The following is a 17041-nucleotide window of genomic DNA, read 5'->3' as shown; positions in this document are numbered from 1 at the left end:
AACAGCATTCGGCACCAGCCAGGTGAGAAGTGTGTCTGGATAACGAGAAAGACAACCCTCGGTGCAGCACTGCTCCCTTGGTGTTCCGATACATTTATCAAGCTCCCGCTTATCTCATCCGTGATATATATTCCCGAATCAATCAAACTTAAAGGATGCAGCAACCACAACAATAGAGAGGCAAGAATAAGAATGATCCGGTGTATGCTTCGGTACCGCAGCAAGACTTTCAAACTGGAGCACATATATCTGTGAGATAGTGAGAAAAAATCAAGAGTCGGAAAACAGAGAAAGATAGACACATATCCGTACCTAACGGAGAAAGCAACCAATCGAAGCACACAGAAGAAAAACTAAAGATATTATTCACAGGAAGACATGCAAAACACCGAAGAAATTCAAGCAAAGGGCTAAAAAAAAAAAAATGCAGTGAGAGCAACATCAAGAAGCACTTTCAAAAAAAGGCCATACGGGTAATGAGGCAGATCCAATCCGGCAAGGCATAATATCGGCCAGAATGGAGACTGTTTTCCCGACGCCAGCCGCAAAAAACATCAAGGCCGCAGCGCCCCAGTCCAATTTCCACGGGCTCACCCCAAGCGCACGTTCGCAAACCCCGGGATTGAAACGAAGGAGCAAAGCAAAACAACCAAAGCTGGCCAAGGACCGCGCCCGAAGAGGCCCCGGCAACCGGCACCAGCACCCACGGGGGCGAAGCGGGGAACCGGGGGCGTTGGAGCAAACCCCCCACCCGGCACCCCGCATTGCAGAACGGAACGGGCAACACGACAGGAGCCAAAAACCATGGCCACGACCCGATGTCTCCAGCCCGCGGCGCGCCCCGCCATTGGACCAACGCAAAGCAAAGAGAAGCCAGCCGGCCAAAGAATTGCCCCCGCACAGGGTGGCGCATGGAGGGCCGCCGGGCGCCCCTCAAAGCCCAGGGACCGCACCGGAGCAACAGCAAAGTTGGCAGTTCAGTTTCCTGGCGGTGGGTTCGGGTTAGCCGTTGTGCTCCCTTGGTGCCCGGGGTGCAATGCGGAATGGGTATCTTGCGTTAAAACCGGGTTTCTTTTTTCTTTTTTTTTCTTTGAATGAGATTTAGCACCCCCTATGCTATTTGGATATTTTATAAGAGTATCCAACAATTTGGGTATATTAGGTTAATGTTAAAATGAGTTATGTAAAGGCGAGTGTATTTAGTGGTATTGCCTTATTTTCTCCATTATCTTAACATTTCCGAAGGTAAACCTCCTTTCAAATGTTGAGTGCGCAATGCTCTTTTTTTTTTCTTTATTTTCTTTCCCCGCGTGTTTTTTTTTTTTTTTTGTAGGGGGACGCGAGGTTGTTTTTGACTGTTTTTTTTTTATTCTGTGGAAGGTGGTTTTCTTTGTCTGAGGTTTGATTTCTTCAGATGAAGGTTCTTGTGATGAGCATCCGGGGTTTCATGTCGATTTGTAATCATCTTCTTTCTTTGGTTTATTGCTAAAATGTATTTTCGCTAGATGAGTGTTTTTTTTTTTTTTTTGTGGTTGAATAGAATCTCTTTCTTTTTGCACATTAATCTCTTATTTCTATTAGACCTTACCTTTTAAACGAATTTACGATGCTGCTATGTGAAATAGGACCTTCTCTTTTCTTATCTTTTCTGCGATTGTTTTTTCTTCTGCGAGGGAATTGCATGTTTTGGGGTGATGTTTTAACAAGATGCTCGAAATAATGGGGTTGTGGCTTATTTTTTTTTTTTTTTTGACTGTTGGATTGGTTAATGGGTTGCGTGGAGTCTTGGATAGATTTAAAGAGACTGAGGCGGACGAGAGTAAATCTCCCTGTAACTTTTTCCCGAATATGATCTGCAGATTTTATTATTATTTTTTTTACTACACCTGTCTTTTTATACGTGCTAGTAGATATGTTTAAATTGATTAATGCCGCTAATCCAGTTACTCTGATAACTAATCGGGTTAAGTAAAGTGAAATGGAGTTTTTCCTTTTTGTGGTTAAGAAGGTGACACAACTGATGTATGAGGAAAAAGATATGTTTAAACTTCTTTTTGTTGGTTGTTTTAGTTTTTCACACTACCGTTCACTCTTTGCAAACGGAGATATAAAACATGTTCATTGTAGCCCTTTTGTTGTTCTGTGTTGTTGTTTTCTTGTGTGGTGGTGAGAAATGACAGTGTGCTTTTAATTTGATTTCTCTTCACAGGTGGTCAAAAGGGAAAGAAACCCCCTTTTTTTTCCTTCCCTTCTTTTCTTTCTAATTTCCCTCTTTTTTTCTTCTCTGGGGATTCTTTAGTGGAACTAGAAAACAAAGAAAAACGAGATTAAGTTGTAAATAAGTAATCTGATCACTATTGAGTGTGTGGGTCATGGTTTTTTTTTTGCCTGAAATCGCAAGAGTGTTACCATTAAGCTGACTATGGATTTGAGTCAAGAAATGGTATTTTTTTTTTTATTTTGGTTTGCCGTACATGGGTTTTTATTTCCGTTTGGAGTTCGAATTTCTTTTTTTTTGTCTTTGATTGCGGCGTTTGTCTCGTTGTTTTTTTTTTTTTTTTGTCCCCTTTCTGTTATTATTTTCTTCTATTGTTGTTGTTCTCTTTATATGTAGTGGCAATTGAATTGTAGGCATTTTTTCCTGCTACGATCTTTCGTGGGAATTCTTTACGGGGGCATTTTTTTTTTGTTTGTTTGGGGGGGAGGGGACTTACTGAGATCGGACGAATCATTGATTTCCCACTGACATACGTAGTAGTTTTTATTATCGAAATTTGCAAAGAAAAAATAAATTAAAAAAAGTACATAGAAGGAAGATGTCTTCTGGATGTGTCGGACGGTCTCTATCGGACCTAGGAGAACCCATTTAACGACTCTTGCAACAGATTCAACGAAATTTAGCGGATGAAGAACTTGATATTTTCGCAAAAATCAAGGTACGGCAGCTTGCTAAGGTTTATGATATCTTGGCATTGGAAGAAGATCCGGAAAAAATTATGGCCTAGTTGAAGAAAGAACATCTTAAAGCTAAGGACATTGACCCGGAGGAGGTTAATGAAAAACGTCGAAAGAAAGTCTTGAAAGAAGGTGGAGGGGATCCCATCGCCTACTTTAAGGAGATTGAAAGGAAAAATATAGAGATGATGTCGGAAATAAAGAAAGCGCAACAAGAACGTGAAAAGAAGCGAGCAGAAAATATTGCAGAGCGGTGTCGTCGACGTGAAGAAGCATGAGACGTGCTGCAGAAAGAAAGGAAAACATATCGGCTGAATCTAATCATATAAATAATATGAAACCAGGAGAATTGACTGATATTATGGGAGTTTTTGATCGTTTTACCTCTAAACATTCCGTGTTTGATAATTCAAACAGTGTCCAAGATACAGAATGGTGGAAGCGAGATGAGTACCGCCGAGATTACGAAACAAATGGTATTAAGGGTCCAAAATGGACCAGCATTGTTGAGGGTGGCTCTTTAAAAGCCCCTGAGGCAGAACTGCAGGTTCGTGAAGAATGGTGTCGGGTTCAATGGTGGTGAAAAACGGACGCCCAACGTCGTAATTGGTTGGCATCTCGAGACGCAGAATGGTGAAAGGAAGAACCTTGCATTAAGGATTGGTTGGAGAATGCAGATTCTGGTTGTATGTGGACTGCTGCCGATGAAATGACTGGATATAATAATCGGGGAAATCGTCGCAAAGCACCTAAAGCAGAACTTGAACACCGAGTTCAGTGGTACAAGGCTAATGGCCCCAAAGGTATTGTGAAACATGGTGTGCCTTGACACTTGGGAGTAAAGATCACTGTACAGTGGAGGAAAAGTATGAACGAGATGACTACTACAAAAATGGTGATTGGTGGAAGTCTGAAATATATGTTAAGCACGTACGGGATAACCCAGCCGATTGTTCTGCACTGTATTTCGCAGGTGCAGCCGCCACTGATCAAGAGTGGTGGAAACAACCTTCTATCCGAGCAGACTTTGAGAAAGCTGGAAACTTGTGGAATTATGTAAATGAAGAGTCCGCTTTACGTGGCATTGAAGATTTTGCTACTGCAGACGAAATAGCAAGAAGAGAAGCTTGGTTCAAGATGTATTGGTGGAAAGTGAAAAATATATTTAATACCATGAAAAGAATGGCTCTAAAGGTAGGCTTTAGCGAGCAAGTGAAGCCGGTTCAACAAAAATCGCTGATAATGTTAGTCTTCGGAGTCGAGAAGAATGGCTATTTGGTTTTCGTGAAACCAAATGGTGGAAAAGTCCAAGTTGTATTCAAGATTGGGTAGATAAGGGGGAAAAATGGCGTAATATGGAGAGCAGCTTGGCGTAATGCAGCATTACAAGGCAATGGTAGAAACAAAGCTTCACCATTAGCCCTTAAAGAACGTGTAGACTATTTTACTGCCAATTTTTGGAAACAAAGTAAATATGTCAGAGATTATATGGCTTTCGCTGACAAGGGTACCATTTGGAAATCGTGCCATCCATCTGCTGCGAAAGATCACGATTGGTGGAAAAGTCCCTATTTTTTTTTCTCAATGGGTACTGGTTAATCGACCGTTTCCTTCAGAATTTTGGAAAGAACCTGATGTGATATCAGACTACTGGGAAAATGGTGCCGCTGGAAAGAAATGGACTACTGTAAATTCAATTTCTGCAGGTTTGGATAGGGGTGATGTGGATCAGGCTTCAGCAGATGAACTTTCTATACGAGAAAAGTTTTTATATCAAATATTGGTGGCGTCAACGAAAGTACTGGAAAGATTTTGCTGTGAAGGGTAAAAAGTGGTCTTCGGCGACACTGGAGGAAACCGGAAAATGTTCTGCTGAGGAACTTAAAGAACGGGAAAAGTAATTTCAACCACATCTTCCATCACGTGCTGTTATTGGATATTAACGTTTAACGGAATTGGATGCAACTTCCCCAGCATCAGGTCTCTTTGCATCACCTGAAGAAATATTATTCCGGGATGAATATTATCAAACAGGATGGCAGATGTCCCAAGCTGGTTTATTGGATTACGCTTTCCATGGAAACGAAAGTATCTATATTTCTGTAGCTTCTTTTGATGGTGCGCGTGCTTTGGAAGAACCAAACTCTTCTACTTCAATTGATGCAGCATCACGAATGCCCTTTTTTGATAGTGGAAGTGTTGAGTATAATGCATACAACGAATATATTGATGAATTTATCGCTGCATCTGACTGGTGGCAAGATCCTATTTTTATTTCAGATTATATTCATAGTGGAGGAGAAGGAAATAAGTGTAGGGCTAATAATTCAGCAAGCGGTACTTGCGGTCTTGCAGAAAAGGATACAGCATCAAAGGAGGAACCAAATTATCGTCATGTTTTCTATAACGATAACTTTTGGAGAAGTCTTGAATGCCTTCAAGACTTCCAGCAACATGGAATAAGAGGGAAATTATGGACGATGAGTGAATCAAAAGGTAAAGGAGATCGTGTTGATGGAAAAACGCTACTACTACGTTCACAAATTCTCAGTGGTTACCCTGAGGAATCATGGAGAAAGAGTATGGAGGAAAATTGGTGGAAAGCGTCAGAAGTTCGGGCTGACTTCTATGCTAATGGATTGTTAGGTTGCATGGTCAGTGCTGCTAATGCATGTTGCCCTGGAAAAACTCGGTTATAAAAATGAATATAAGGCTAATGAAGACGAATTAAAAAAAACGAGTTGATTTTTACAACTCAAATCCGTTATCAACTGAAGATGGAGAAACATGTCATTATCTTACCTTAATTGAACCTTTTTGGATTACCCCTGAAGCTGTGGGGGATTATTGGACTAATGCCTCAGCAGGCAAAAAATGGACTGCAGCTAACGCAACTGCGTTTAGTTGTTCATTGGGTGATAAGTTCAAAGCAACACCTGAAGAACTACAGAGGCTTGAAGAAGTACTTCAATCACTTTTTTGGAGAGCCTCATCTTATAAGAAGGATTTTATTACTCATGGAAAACAAGGTAATTTGTGGAACAAGAGCGAATTTAATGGCGCCGGGGAAGTCATTAGTCATGAAGAAAAAGTTGTTTGTACTTCCTATTTTCTTCGTTCATCAGAAAAGTATTGGGCTGGTTGCCGTTACGCGTCTGCTAATTGGTGGAGGACTCCTGAAGTTCGTAGTGATCACAGTACACATGGATTTCGAGGCAGTTTATTTGGAGCAGACACAGCAGCTGTGGCTGTGATGGGTCTTTGCAGGAATGAACAGTATGCCGTATCTGGGGAGGAAAAGGAAAAAAGGAGTAGCTACTTCAAAAATCCCCCATATCTTGATAGTCGTGTACCACAGGCTCTCCCTAGTCGAGAGTTAAAACGAGTGACCGTTATGGGAGATTTGTTTTGGATACACTACGACTCCCTTGAGGATTTTGCTTTACATGGGGCCCAAGGTAAAGTTTGGTCTGCAGGAGATGCAGCTTCCGCAAGCACTGGATGTGCTATGAATTTTCGTGCAAAACCAGAAGAAATTCTTCTTAGGGAAACATTCTTAAACAAATTTTCCTGGAAAGCCTCTAGGTATCGTATGGATTTCTTGCAAAATGAATTTGAAGGAGAGTTGTGGACAAAAAGTGCTCCTAATGGTGGTGTAAGGGTCGCTGACGATGAGATTATCAGACGTCTATCTTATTATGCTTCTGCAGGTATGAAGTGTGAAAAACGTTTTGAAGAATTTTCTCTCTTCTGGTGGAAATCTCCTGATTCTGTTGCATATTACATGGTTGATGGTGATAACAGTAAGTATATTAAAGCTCGTTCCCCGCAAGTGGCACTTTCTGGAGTTCAGAATGTTAGAGGAATGCTTGCGTCTGCATCTTCCATGGCGTTCCGCAATCATTATATGATCATGGTTACTCCAACTGATACTGCAGAAGAAATAACTGATACACAAGTTATGGTTGGTATAACATCTATGAATGGTATGTGGTGGAAAAACGAAGCTTAGCTACGTGAGTACAATACCCGACGACAACTGGAACATTGGAAAGACCCAAAATATATTTCAGACTACCTCAAGAACGGTAAAAATGGCAAGAAATGGAAAACAGGAGGACGTGTTTTTCCTACGAACATGAATGAACAATGTACTGAGGATGAGTTCAAAGAACGGGAATCCTATTACGGTGCAAATTTTTGGAAGTCAGTTGAATCACGTAAAGGTTATGGACAAAACGGTCTTAAAGGAACATTATGGACGTCTAGTAAACCCAATGGAAAGGGTAAACCAGTTTCTGAAACCGAGCTTAACGTTCGCATGGCTTATTATAAGCCATCTTCCTTATGGGAACTAGCAATTGATCCAGGAATGGATTCCAAGAGCACGTGGTGTGGGCTTCACGATGACACGATGAGGAGTTGCTGGTATGAAAAAAAATTGGTGGCGGTGCGCAGCAGGTGATGACTATGTAATTCATGGTCAGATAAACACCTTTTTACGATGTCCAAACTTGGAACTTTTTTTAAGTGATCCAAGTACATCTTCTGAATGGCAGAACGATGAAGAAGTGAAGAAACGGATAGAATACTTTGATGGCACTGGAGAAAATGAATGGTAGCAGAATCCCGTCGTTGTTTCTGATTTTCAAACGAATGGAGAGAGCTCTATGTGGAATGCACGAAATTTGAAAGAAGCCTTGCTTAGTATGGGCTTGGAGTCACCAGCCGATTGGAGTGAGTTGGAGCGGAGAAAACGCTGGTATTACGCCAATGAGTGGAAATATTCCGAAATGATTAAAGACTACGTTACTGGTGGAAATAAATGGAAGTCTGCAAAACCTTCTGAACAGGTTTCGAGGGAGGAATGGATGAAAGTACATAAACCAGTTTCCCAAAATGAAGAAGAAAGGCAAAGAGACTGGTTTGATCATCAACTATGTGATGAGCAACGACAAATTCGACGTGCGTGGCTTTTACATCGATCTCAAGAGGTTCGTCGAATTCATTTATCAGTGCTAGGTGATCTCTTGGCTCAACTCAATGATGGAGTACGTCCTAGCGATGATGAAATCGGAGTAATTGAAGATGCTATACGTGTTAATCGCAGAGATTATTCAACAATCGAAAGTATCACCCAACAGTATTTTCTGAAGGCGATGGATGCAACAAAGTTCTATATTGGGGTAACAGAAGAAGAGAGGTTAAGATCAGAGCATGAGGCACTTGAAGCACTCCAAAAGGAAGAGGTGGATCGTTTTGAGGAGGAGGCCGCACATTTGGCACAAGAAGCTATGGAAGAGCTTGACGCGGCTGGCGAAGAGCACGTTCCTTTTGATGAACCCGCAGATGAAGAAGAACAGGCCCATCTTAATGTCATTGAAGAAGAAGAAAACGCAAAAATGCTTCCCAACGAAGATGATATGGAAATTGATTGGGAAGTACAAGATGATTACGAAAAAGATGATAGTAAAGAAAGTGTTGAACATAAGTATCATGAGAATATGGAGGAACGTCAACGTGCGTTGGAAAATATTTTCTCTACAGTAGAGCATAGAGGTGATATTGGAGAAGAGGACAAAGAAGCTCCTGAGGGCGAGCTGGGCGACGATGTCAGAGCCGCCCTCGAGGACGTTGTGAACAATGAGGAGTGGAAAGATGAAGCTACTGACGAGTGGGACGTTTCCACGCAGGGTAAAGTCAGTGACCTTATGTCATCTGCCAAGGGTATTCGTATACCGCTTAATGAGGTAACAAATCCGCAGTATCTTAAGGGTTTCTTCACTCTCATGAAGTACACACCTGACACGAGTTTGATCAATACTAGTCAAAAGCGCATTTGGGTGGAGGATCACTTTACGCAGTGTTTTTATAATCTCGCAAAGAATAATCGTATTCGAAAAGAGCATGCTGCAAGCAAACTGATTCAATTAGAGAAAAGTATAATTGATAGTACACGGTTAAGAATGATGTTTTTTGATGCATCTCACTCCTATGATATGCAGTTTGTTTCTGCTAGCGAGAGGAAGCGTTTTTATGAGACGGCAAATGCTATTCCTTCTGCAATTCGTGTATATGCTCCTAGTCTTGCAGAAGCAGATGAGACCGCTTCTCATGTTACTATTGATGGAACAGGTTCTAATGCAATGTCTGTTATTTGTTATGATATCACCGCTAAACCTGTAAAGAGAGAGGTAATAGGTGAGTGTCTTGTTAATGCTTCAAAATATTTGACGGAGTCTCTTTCTATTTGGTGTGGTACGTTCAACCTTAGAGGTCATCGGCCTCATAAAAATAGCGAACATCTTCGACAGTGGATCCCCAAAGGTAAATACGATATCTATGCTGTAGCTGTTCAAGAAGCTTCATATCGTCGTCATGAAAATGAGTGGTTTGACTATATTCAGAATTACCTTGGTGATGGTTACTTTCCACTTGCCAGTATGTTTATTTGGGATATACTATTAATCGTCTTAACAAAGAAAAAACATATGTTAGAGATAACCAATACTGAGGGATCCACGCGGGGAACCGTACGGAAGGTTGTATGTGGAAACAAAGGTGGTATTGGTATTTCTTTCCACTACCTGGAGGCCTCTATCTGTTTCTGTACTTTCCACCTGGCCGCACGTAGTGAACAGTGTGCTATGCGAAACTCTCTTTTGGATGAAGTTTTGGAAAACCTTCACTTTGGATTGCCTGAAGCAGACGTTACGAGTCAATTTTACCACGTCTCCTTTTTTGGGGCTTTTACTTATCGTTGTGATGTTGACGCACAAAAAGCAGAATTACGTATTCAAGCGAAAAAGTACGATGAACTACTTGCACATGATCAGTTCATTAATCAACGCAATAGCAAGGGTATCTTACATGGTTTCTTTGAACCAACTATAACGTTTGCCCCAACTTATCGTCTTAATGTTGGATCTTTAGAGTATGTTCTCAAGAATACTCCAAGCTATTGTGACCGAGTCTTATATAAGAGTATGCCAAATGCATGGATAAAATGCACGGGTTACCGCTCTCATCCCGATTTGCAATTCTCGGAGCACAAACCAGTTTCGGCCACATTTGTTGTCCGTTGTGTTCGACCAGTCATGTCATGTTTCATGAAGGCTCGGAAACCTGTGCCAGAGTTTTGTTCGAAGATATTACGGTAAAAGATTATATCGATCACCCTCTAAAGAAACCAACGTTGCGCCTTCCTGCGCGTTTCGCTCCCAATATGGATGCTGTTGCAGCTCAGGAGATAGATGGAACAACAGTGGTATGGCGGAAGGCTGCACTTCCCCTTATCGCGTCTGTTACACAAGCTTAAGAATATCTTGAGACGTGTAGCATTCTTCTTATCGTAATTGATGCACCAGAGAAGCGGGACGCGAGGCGAAGTTGTGGAATAGGGATTCTTCCATTGAAGGGATGTGTAATTGGGAAAGAGGGCTCAAAAATTAACTTTGATACGGATATAATATTCCACGGGAAGTCTGTGGAGAAAAATTTCTGGATCGTATATGTGGCGTGCCGCAAAGCGTGGAGGCGCGACAAAGTAAAAGAGTGAAATGTGGGGAATGGGGAAAACCTGCCTTAAATGGCGGAGGGAGAGTAAGCAACGAAAAAAAATTATATATATATATATATATATATATATATGTATATATATGAGGGTTTTACATCTGATTTCCCCTCGGGGAAATGGCTTTTATTATTATTATTATTATTATTATTATTATTATTATTATTATTATTATTATTATTATTATTATTATTATTATATTTGTGAGTAGAAACTCTGGTAACAGACTCAACTCCTCACATTAATAGTATTTGGGGATGAAGTGGTTTTTTCTTTTGTTTCTCACTTGTTGCCAATATAATTTTTTTTACTTTTTGCTACGCTTGTGTGCGTGAACTTCAACTTAGTTTCTTCGTGGGCGTTTTTTAGCGGCTGCATTTATTTCTTTCCAAAAAAGAAACAATAAAACTGTTTACTGGTCTACGGAACCCAACTGTCGTTTTCTTCCCCATTTTTTAACGTGTGCGCCCTGCACCCCTCCCATCAACTCATCTTTTTTTCCTTAACCCTTTTTTTATTTTTGTCGTAATGCTTTCTTCTTATTATTAGGTGTTTGCGGTTTGGTTACTGCCGTCTGTCTTCCCGGGATCATGACGCGCGTGTACGTTGGTAATATCGACAAGCGGGCGACGAAGGAACAGCTGCTGGAGTTCCTGAAGCCGATGGAGGACACCATTGAGGACTCGTGGCTTGCACGCCGGCCGCCTGGCTTCGCCTTCCTCACCATCACCCCCTCGCAGGCGGTGGCCTTCGTGGAGGCGTTCAACGGCCGCGAGTTCCACGGGCGGGCACTCGTCGTCGAGACATCCACCACCACCTCCCGCCGCCGCGAGCGCGACCCCCCTGCCGCCCGCAGCCACGGTGAAAAGAGACGCCGCCGCCGCTCCGACAGCCGCGGGAGGCACTACAGCGACAGAAGACGAGACCGCAGCCGCAGCCGCAGCCGTAGTCGCAGCGACAGGCGACGCCGCGAGCGCTCAAGGGAACGCCGATACCGACGACGGTCGTACAGCCGCAGCAGCTCACGTTCCTCAAGGTCGTCATGATACCAAATTGTGCGTCCTGCCTTGTCAAAAGCTCCAGAAAAGGAAGTAGAAAAATGCAATAATAGAGTCGTAGGAAAAAAAGGATGCTGGCATTGGTCATTCTGAGAGATCGTTGCCATTCTCTGAATTGTTGGCTGTGTGAGCCCCCTCAGGTGCCGGTTCTGGTGGAGAGAAGTAAGAGAGTTGGGGAGGAATGAGGGGTGTCATTGTTTCGTGTTCTTACCTTCTCTTTTTTCTCTCGGCTGCGCGAACTCCCAAATGTACATAACTTCTTGTCAAAATGCAAAGAAAAAAAATTGGCATCCATGCTATTGTTTTTTTTTTCCCTTTTCTGCATTTCCTTTTTTTGCATTCTTTTTGGTTTTGGAAGCTGAGTAAAGGTACTGGTAAGGGAAAAGCAAACGGATTCTCAGATGCCCCAAGAAACTATCTCACGGCGGTCACATGCTCTGAAGAAACTTTCTTCAAATGAAATCAAAGAAAGCATAAATGAAAATCCCCTGAGGCCACAAGAAAAAGATGATGGGTGCTGTGGAGAGGCTTTTTTTAATGGTGACGCCCCCGCTCGCAGCATTCTCTTTGGTGGTGATTCCCATCAGTTGAGGGTAGAAAATTTTAGTCTACTGGATAGCAATCCAACGAATTGGTCTCGTATTAAATCTAATTTGATACGGGAGACACCTCTCTTACAGGACCCAACAGAAACATTTTCGAACATGAACAGAATCATGCACCAAACTCTTAAGTATGTAAAGGAAGTGGAAAGCATTGATTTCAACAGTCATGATGTTATCGACTTCAATGGAGAAGTTATGCAAGACCCAGAGAGAGTATTTCTTTCAGTATGTACCAGCGTACTTGCAAATTTCTCCTTTTGTTCTCAGTTGGACGAAGAGAAATTGCTCAACTTCCTTTCTAACATTTTCCAAAGCTACTCCAAGGAGAATGCATACCATAATGCCCTTCACGCAGCAGATTCTGTGCAAATGCTCTTTCTGATGTTGCGAGAGAAGCCAACAATACTGATGTTTACGGATGATGAAGTTATTGTAGCTTTTCTAGCCGTACTTTGTATGGGGTTTCTTCATCCAGGTGTAACGAACAGGTTTTTGGCACGTATTGATCATCCACTTGTTCTCGTATATGGGGATATTACAACACAGCAATCGGCAAGCCTCACAGCTTTACTTTATCTATTGAACAGGGAAGAAAATCGTTTTATTGATCTTTCCGCCAATGGGGGTACTCAACCGTATGCTCAATACCTCAGAGAGTTATTGGTTGAAATTGTACTGGGCACTGTACCACGTGCACGTGATTCCCTCCTTCGGAACCTAGAGAAAGTGGCGTCTGCGAATGCAGTGTCGCTGAACGATGTACCGTTTGTATTGATGGCATTAGTTATATTGGCTGATAATGCGCTCGTGTTGAGACCACGCCAACAATTTATCGTTTTAGCACATTCTATGGTTTCTGAATGGCTGCGTGAGGCATGTGAAGAAGAACGAAGGGGAATGCGTCCACTTGTACCGAATCTTCGAGACCTATTGAATGAAAATGGGTTGAGAATAGTAGCTGACTACTCTAAGGTTTGGGTAAAACCTCTTGCCTCTGCTGTTCATGCTATAGTGCCACAAGATCTCTATGACAATATGGAGACAAATGGTGAAGCACCCTCTCTCAGTGAATTGGCAGATTTTGAGGTTCCACGGATTTCACCAGAAGAACGTTGGAATGATGGAAGTTTACCTGTTGCAGAGATTCTCCGAAAGATAACGATGCATGCCACAAGTTTGGATCGAAAGGCTTCTAAGCGAGCCATACTTAATGCGACATCTAATCGGCAAATGTCAACTTTTTCATCACAAGTTTCTTCACCATGTCATTCACCAAACGAATCAAGGATGCCACTCCCCCCAATCTGTGAAAAAACCATAACCCAACAACCTAGCCGCTGTGAACACTACTTTTCATTTCTGAGATTATATGATACTTATGAGAGGGAAGGTCATCCTGCAGCGGAGTTTGCGGCGCAGTTGGTGTTTCTCGCATTGCAGTTGAACCCCGAGTATATTGGTCTTTATGCTCGTGATGGTATCGATGTTTCTTCAAAAGACCAATGTAATCAAATTGCCAAATTTATCATGGAACGAGAAGAAGCGCCAACTACGGCAGAAGTAATAGCTTCCCCAACGCGTGACGGGCAGCAAACAGATGGCTTTATTTTGCGTTTGATAGAAATGTATGCTGAGCGTGAAATTTTGAGAGAGACTGATGAATCCTCAAGTCACACCTCTAATACGAACACCACTTCAAGGCGTCCCTTGTACTGCTATAACCCTGTCTACGGTGGATTGTTCTGCGGGAAGAAACAGTGAGGAGTTACTATAAATGTTATATATAATGTTCTGTAATGACGCAAGTTGAGATTTAAAAAAAAAAGTGTGATGGTGAGTCACAGGATCGTTTGAGCGGTTCTCTTATTTTTATTTTACTTTCATTGATGTACCAAGATATTGTGGGGAGGAGGGGTGCTATTTCTCGTTGTTGATTTTGTGGTTGTTGTTCCCCCCCCCCCCCCCTTTTTTTTTTTTACGGATGTCCATAACTGATTTTTTTCTCTTTCTCTTTCTTTATCTTGCTGTTTCTTCTTGTTTTGCTTTTCACCAATGTTGCCAGTCTTATCAAGTGACGCATTTATTTTTTCTTATTTCTTTTTTTTTTGTCTTTTTTCATGACGTTATATGCATACATATTTAGAAGAAGCGTATGGGCCCTCGTACTGTTGGGTTTCTGGTGGGTGCTGTGGCTGCCACATCCCTCTCGGCTGTGTTGCTACAGTATGATATCCTTCGAAAAAAAGACATAACAGGCCGTGAAATTGATTTATTGGAAGCGCAGGCGGCGCTTATTAAGTGGCGCTTTTATCGTGTACAGGAGGCACTTACTGAGGTACAGAGAGAAAAGTGAACAAAAGAAAAGGACAAGAACTGACGAAGGTGGAAAGGGAAAAGCAAAACATGCATTTTCATCACCGTTTTTTTTTAATCTGTTTTTCTCGCTTTAATACAGAAACAAATGCTTCTCTGTATATGTTCTCTGTCTATTTTTCCTTTGTATATCCCTTTTCTTTGTAGCATTGGGGTATTCATAGGTATAGAATTATTGTATTGGAGGAGTAGTGCGAAGCAAAAGTAAATTGTGCATGGAATGCAGTTGTAATGAAAGAAGAAAACACCTGTTCCACGCGGTCCGGTAACTTACGATGGGTCGAAGTCGCTCTGTCGCGCCTTTATGGTGTTGGCGGGTGACTCGAATAGCTACTATGAATCGCATGGTCCTCTTGAATCGACTTGTGGGTTGCAACGAGAGAAAGGGATTGGCGCAAAATCACAATGCCGATGTCTCTGCGCAATGCGCCTTCAAATAATTAGCAAAACAATGTACGATAAACTAGAAGCACTACAACTAACCCACGAAGTTGGAAGGAGGCAACTTCGTTGTGAATTAACTCGACTTAAGCGCAATCTTGAATTCTTGACATCATCACCGTATTCTATGGGACCGCAGTCTAGGGAACTTATCTTGGTGGATCAATTACTGCTCCAAACCCAGTCCTACCAGGAACAGTTGAAACAACTAAAGAAAGGGAAAGAGCAGGCTGAGGCAAAAGTACGTCATTATGAGAGAATGATGGATGCACAAAGTGCATTATTGCTTGGGAGGAATTGATAACATCTATAAGAGGAAATGACAAGTAAAGACAATCCCTTAGGAGTTGTGCTTCTTTATTTTTATTGGTAGTTTCAACTCCTTGTTTTTTTTTTATGTATTTATTTGACGAAGTTGTCATCGTTTTACATGACTATTACGCTTATCTCTCCTTTTATAGCTATTTTGCTTCCCTTTTCTTTTTGCCTTTTGCAATAATGCTCTGAAGAAAAAGAGTCATTAACGATGGCTCAGTGGATCCCAAAGACCGCATGGAAAGTATCAAACCTTAACAAGCGCTATGGTCCCTCGTATATTACGTCAGGATATTCTTCTGATACTATCTTTGGTAGAGTACAGACGATGCATGATTCGCTCAAATTGCAGCAGACGTTGTCTTCTCAAAAGGGTCTTGTAATGATTGACGTACGTGATTCATCAGAGAGAAGATTGCACCCAGTACCTGGTGCTGTTGCGCTACACCACCACGATTTACTCTCTGGTGCTGCATGCCCAATTCTTCCACCGCAAAAAGAAGAATCAGAGCTTTTTATTGTAACATCGAGTCAGCAAAGAGGGGTCAATAGTTGCATGGCTCTGCGTCGTTGGGGGTATGAAAACGTTTCCATTATTGATTATGCTTCGTTGGTGGAGGCTGGTTGCGTATCTGTTGCAGGAAAGGAGAAAATGGCAGAATCTCAATCATGAGAATTTAGCTTGCACCCATTAGCAATTGCTTCTGTGACATTACTCATAATTTCTAAACATTTCCTTGATTTAGTATTTACTCATCTTGGAGAAAAAAAAACATGTTTTTTATTGCCTTTTCTTTCTTTTTTTTCTTATCATTTTTTTTTCTTTTCTTTCTCATACCATCTTTTCTCTCTATAAAATCTTTTGAGATAAGCTTACCACAGTCATTTGCTACTTGTATGCTATGACCGCCCGAGATGGGAGTGAGTTTGTGGCAGACGCATTCTGTCAGGTCTCGTCACCACCAGTGATAAGTGATACTCCCACAAGCAGTGTTATAAGAACAAACGCAAGGGAGGCTGCGATAACAGCAGTAGCAACGCCGACAAACAGGAGGACGGCTGCCAATTCACCAAGTCCCCAAACTATGACTTCGGATCGAACAGGTAGTGTTGGTTGTCGCCCGTACAACCCACCTTTCCGGGATCTATCCAATACGCAGTTCTCTTGTTCACAGAGCCAACAAACTCAGCGAGGACAAACTCACGCTGAAATGGTCTCGCTGAAGAACTTTGAACAGGTACCAAGAATCAAAGGCGTGTTCAACAGTCCCAGAAGCTTGAGGGCATGTCAGATTGAAGGCGTAAACCCTACCGAACTGTTACCGCGTCAAATAAAAGATTTCATGGGACCAGGTGTGCCAGAGAACATTGCAGGTCTACGGCAGATGGCCTTCGAGAATCGACGGAAGGTTACATTGGAACGTGTTCGATGGAGGCACGAAAAAATTATCAGAGAGGAACCGGAAAACGAAGCGAAGACAGATGTAAATGCAAAAAGCGAAGATGTAAAAGGAGATCAACGAGAGAAAGAGTCACAAAAGCAAGTAGATCCGGCTAATTCTCTTTACACCACACCTGCGCGCAATTCAACTGTATTCGGACACATCTCTCGCAGCAGCAGCCTCCCATACAGGATAAGCCCTTCACGAAGCCGTCTCACTTCCATCGGCAGGTTTACGAGAGACAAGTCGTACGGCCGAAGTACATCCGTTGGAGCCATG

General features: G+C 42.1%; 13 protein-coding genes across 13 annotated transcripts in view; all 13 read left to right on the top strand.

The window, feature by feature from the left end:
* Positions 1-517: 517 nt before the first annotated feature.
* On the top strand, positions 518-1006 carry LSM04_005703 (uncharacterized protein; the record flags this gene model as incomplete). The annotated part of the gene is made up of 1 exon (XM_067338561.1): positions 518-1006. The coding sequence occupies one exon, from the start codon at positions 518-520 to the stop codon at positions 1004-1006; it is 489 nt and encodes a 162-aa protein (XP_067194887.1).
* Positions 1007-2816: 1810 nt separating this feature from the next.
* On the top strand, positions 2817-3233 carry LSM04_003358 (uncharacterized protein; the record flags this gene model as incomplete). Its single annotated transcript, XM_067338560.1, has 2 exons — positions 2817-2829; positions 3028-3233. The coding sequence occupies 2 exons, from the start codon at positions 2817-2819 to the stop codon at positions 3231-3233; spliced, it is 219 nt and encodes a 72-aa protein (XP_067194877.1).
* Positions 3234-3289: 56 nt separating this feature from the next.
* On the top strand, positions 3290-4287 carry LSM04_000542 (uncharacterized protein; the record flags this gene model as incomplete). Its single annotated transcript, XM_067338559.1, has 2 exons — positions 3290-3531; positions 3759-4287. 2 exons carry the CDS (start codon positions 3290-3292, stop codon positions 4285-4287), a joined length of 771 nt encoding a protein of 256 aa, XP_067194872.1.
* Positions 4288-4429: 142 nt separating this feature from the next.
* Positions 4430-4783, top strand: LSM04_007498 (uncharacterized protein; the record flags this gene model as incomplete). The annotated part of the gene is made up of 1 exon (XM_067338558.1): positions 4430-4783. One exon carries the CDS (start codon positions 4430-4432, stop codon positions 4781-4783), a length of 354 nt encoding a protein of 117 aa, XP_067194895.1.
* A 214-nt stretch (positions 4784-4997) lies between these two features.
* On the top strand, positions 4998-6967 carry LSM04_008680 (uncharacterized protein; the record flags this gene model as incomplete). Its single annotated transcript, XM_067338557.1, has 2 exons — positions 4998-5628; positions 5790-6967. 2 exons carry the CDS (start codon positions 4998-5000, stop codon positions 6965-6967), a joined length of 1809 nt encoding a protein of 602 aa, XP_067194902.1.
* A 126-nt stretch (positions 6968-7093) lies between these two features.
* Positions 7094-7420, top strand: LSM04_007448 (uncharacterized protein; the record flags this gene model as incomplete). The annotated part of the gene is made up of 1 exon (XM_067338555.1): positions 7094-7420. One exon carries the CDS (start codon positions 7094-7096, stop codon positions 7418-7420), a length of 327 nt encoding a protein of 108 aa, XP_067194894.1.
* Positions 7421-7625: 205 nt separating this feature from the next.
* Positions 7626-10115, top strand: LSM04_005977 (uncharacterized protein; the record flags this gene model as incomplete). The annotated part of the gene is made up of 1 exon (XM_067338554.1): positions 7626-10115. The coding sequence occupies one exon, from the start codon at positions 7626-7628 to the stop codon at positions 10113-10115; it is 2490 nt and encodes an 829-aa protein (XP_067194889.1).
* Positions 10116-10180: 65 nt separating this feature from the next.
* Positions 10181-10513, top strand: LSM04_002589 (uncharacterized protein; the record flags this gene model as incomplete). Its single annotated transcript, XM_067338553.1, has 2 exons — positions 10181-10254; positions 10294-10513. The coding sequence occupies 2 exons, from the start codon at positions 10181-10183 to the stop codon at positions 10511-10513; spliced, it is 294 nt and encodes a 97-aa protein (XP_067194874.1).
* Positions 10514-11118: 605 nt separating this feature from the next.
* On the top strand, positions 11119-11574 carry LSM04_002695 (RNA recognition motif domain; the record flags this gene model as incomplete). The annotated part of the gene is made up of 1 exon (XM_067338552.1): positions 11119-11574. The coding sequence occupies one exon, from the start codon at positions 11119-11121 to the stop codon at positions 11572-11574; it is 456 nt and encodes a 151-aa protein (XP_067194875.1).
* A 413-nt stretch (positions 11575-11987) lies between these two features.
* On the top strand, positions 11988-13952 carry LSM04_004487 (3'5'-cyclic nucleotide phosphodiesterase; the record flags this gene model as incomplete). Its single annotated transcript, XM_067338551.1, has 1 exon — positions 11988-13952. The coding sequence occupies one exon, from the start codon at positions 11988-11990 to the stop codon at positions 13950-13952; it is 1965 nt and encodes a 654-aa protein (XP_067194883.1).
* Positions 13953-14343: 391 nt separating this feature from the next.
* On the top strand, positions 14344-15306 carry LSM04_008194 (uncharacterized protein; the record flags this gene model as incomplete). The annotated part of the gene is made up of 2 exons (XM_067338550.1): positions 14344-14526; positions 14851-15306. 2 exons carry the CDS (start codon positions 14344-14346, stop codon positions 15304-15306), a joined length of 639 nt encoding a protein of 212 aa, XP_067194899.1.
* Positions 15307-15531: 225 nt separating this feature from the next.
* LSM04_000142 (uncharacterized protein) lies at positions 15532-15993 on the top strand (the record flags this gene model as incomplete). The annotated part of the gene is made up of 1 exon (XM_067338549.1): positions 15532-15993. The coding sequence occupies one exon, from the start codon at positions 15532-15534 to the stop codon at positions 15991-15993; it is 462 nt and encodes a 153-aa protein (XP_067194869.1).
* Positions 15994-16222: 229 nt separating this feature from the next.
* LSM04_008238 (uncharacterized protein) overlaps positions 16223-17041 on the top strand; it is a gene marked incomplete at both ends in the record, with an annotated part of 1218 nt that continues 399 nt past the window's right edge. Inside the window, one exon of the mRNA XM_067338548.1 lies at positions 16223-17041. This exon is cut by the window's right edge and continues 399 nt beyond it. Coding sequence (XP_067194900.1) covers positions 16223-17041 — 819 coding nt within the window.

The sequence above is a fragment of the Trypanosoma melophagium genome, assembly GCF_022059095.1.
Source record: "Trypanosoma melophagium isolate St. Kilda chromosome Unknown ctg1segment2, whole genome shotgun sequence".
Taxonomy (NCBI): Eukaryota; Euglenozoa; class Kinetoplastea; order Trypanosomatida; family Trypanosomatidae; genus Trypanosoma; species Trypanosoma melophagium.
The sequence above is the reverse complement of the archived record's forward strand: the minus strand, read 5'-3'. Positions and strand labels throughout refer to the sequence as shown.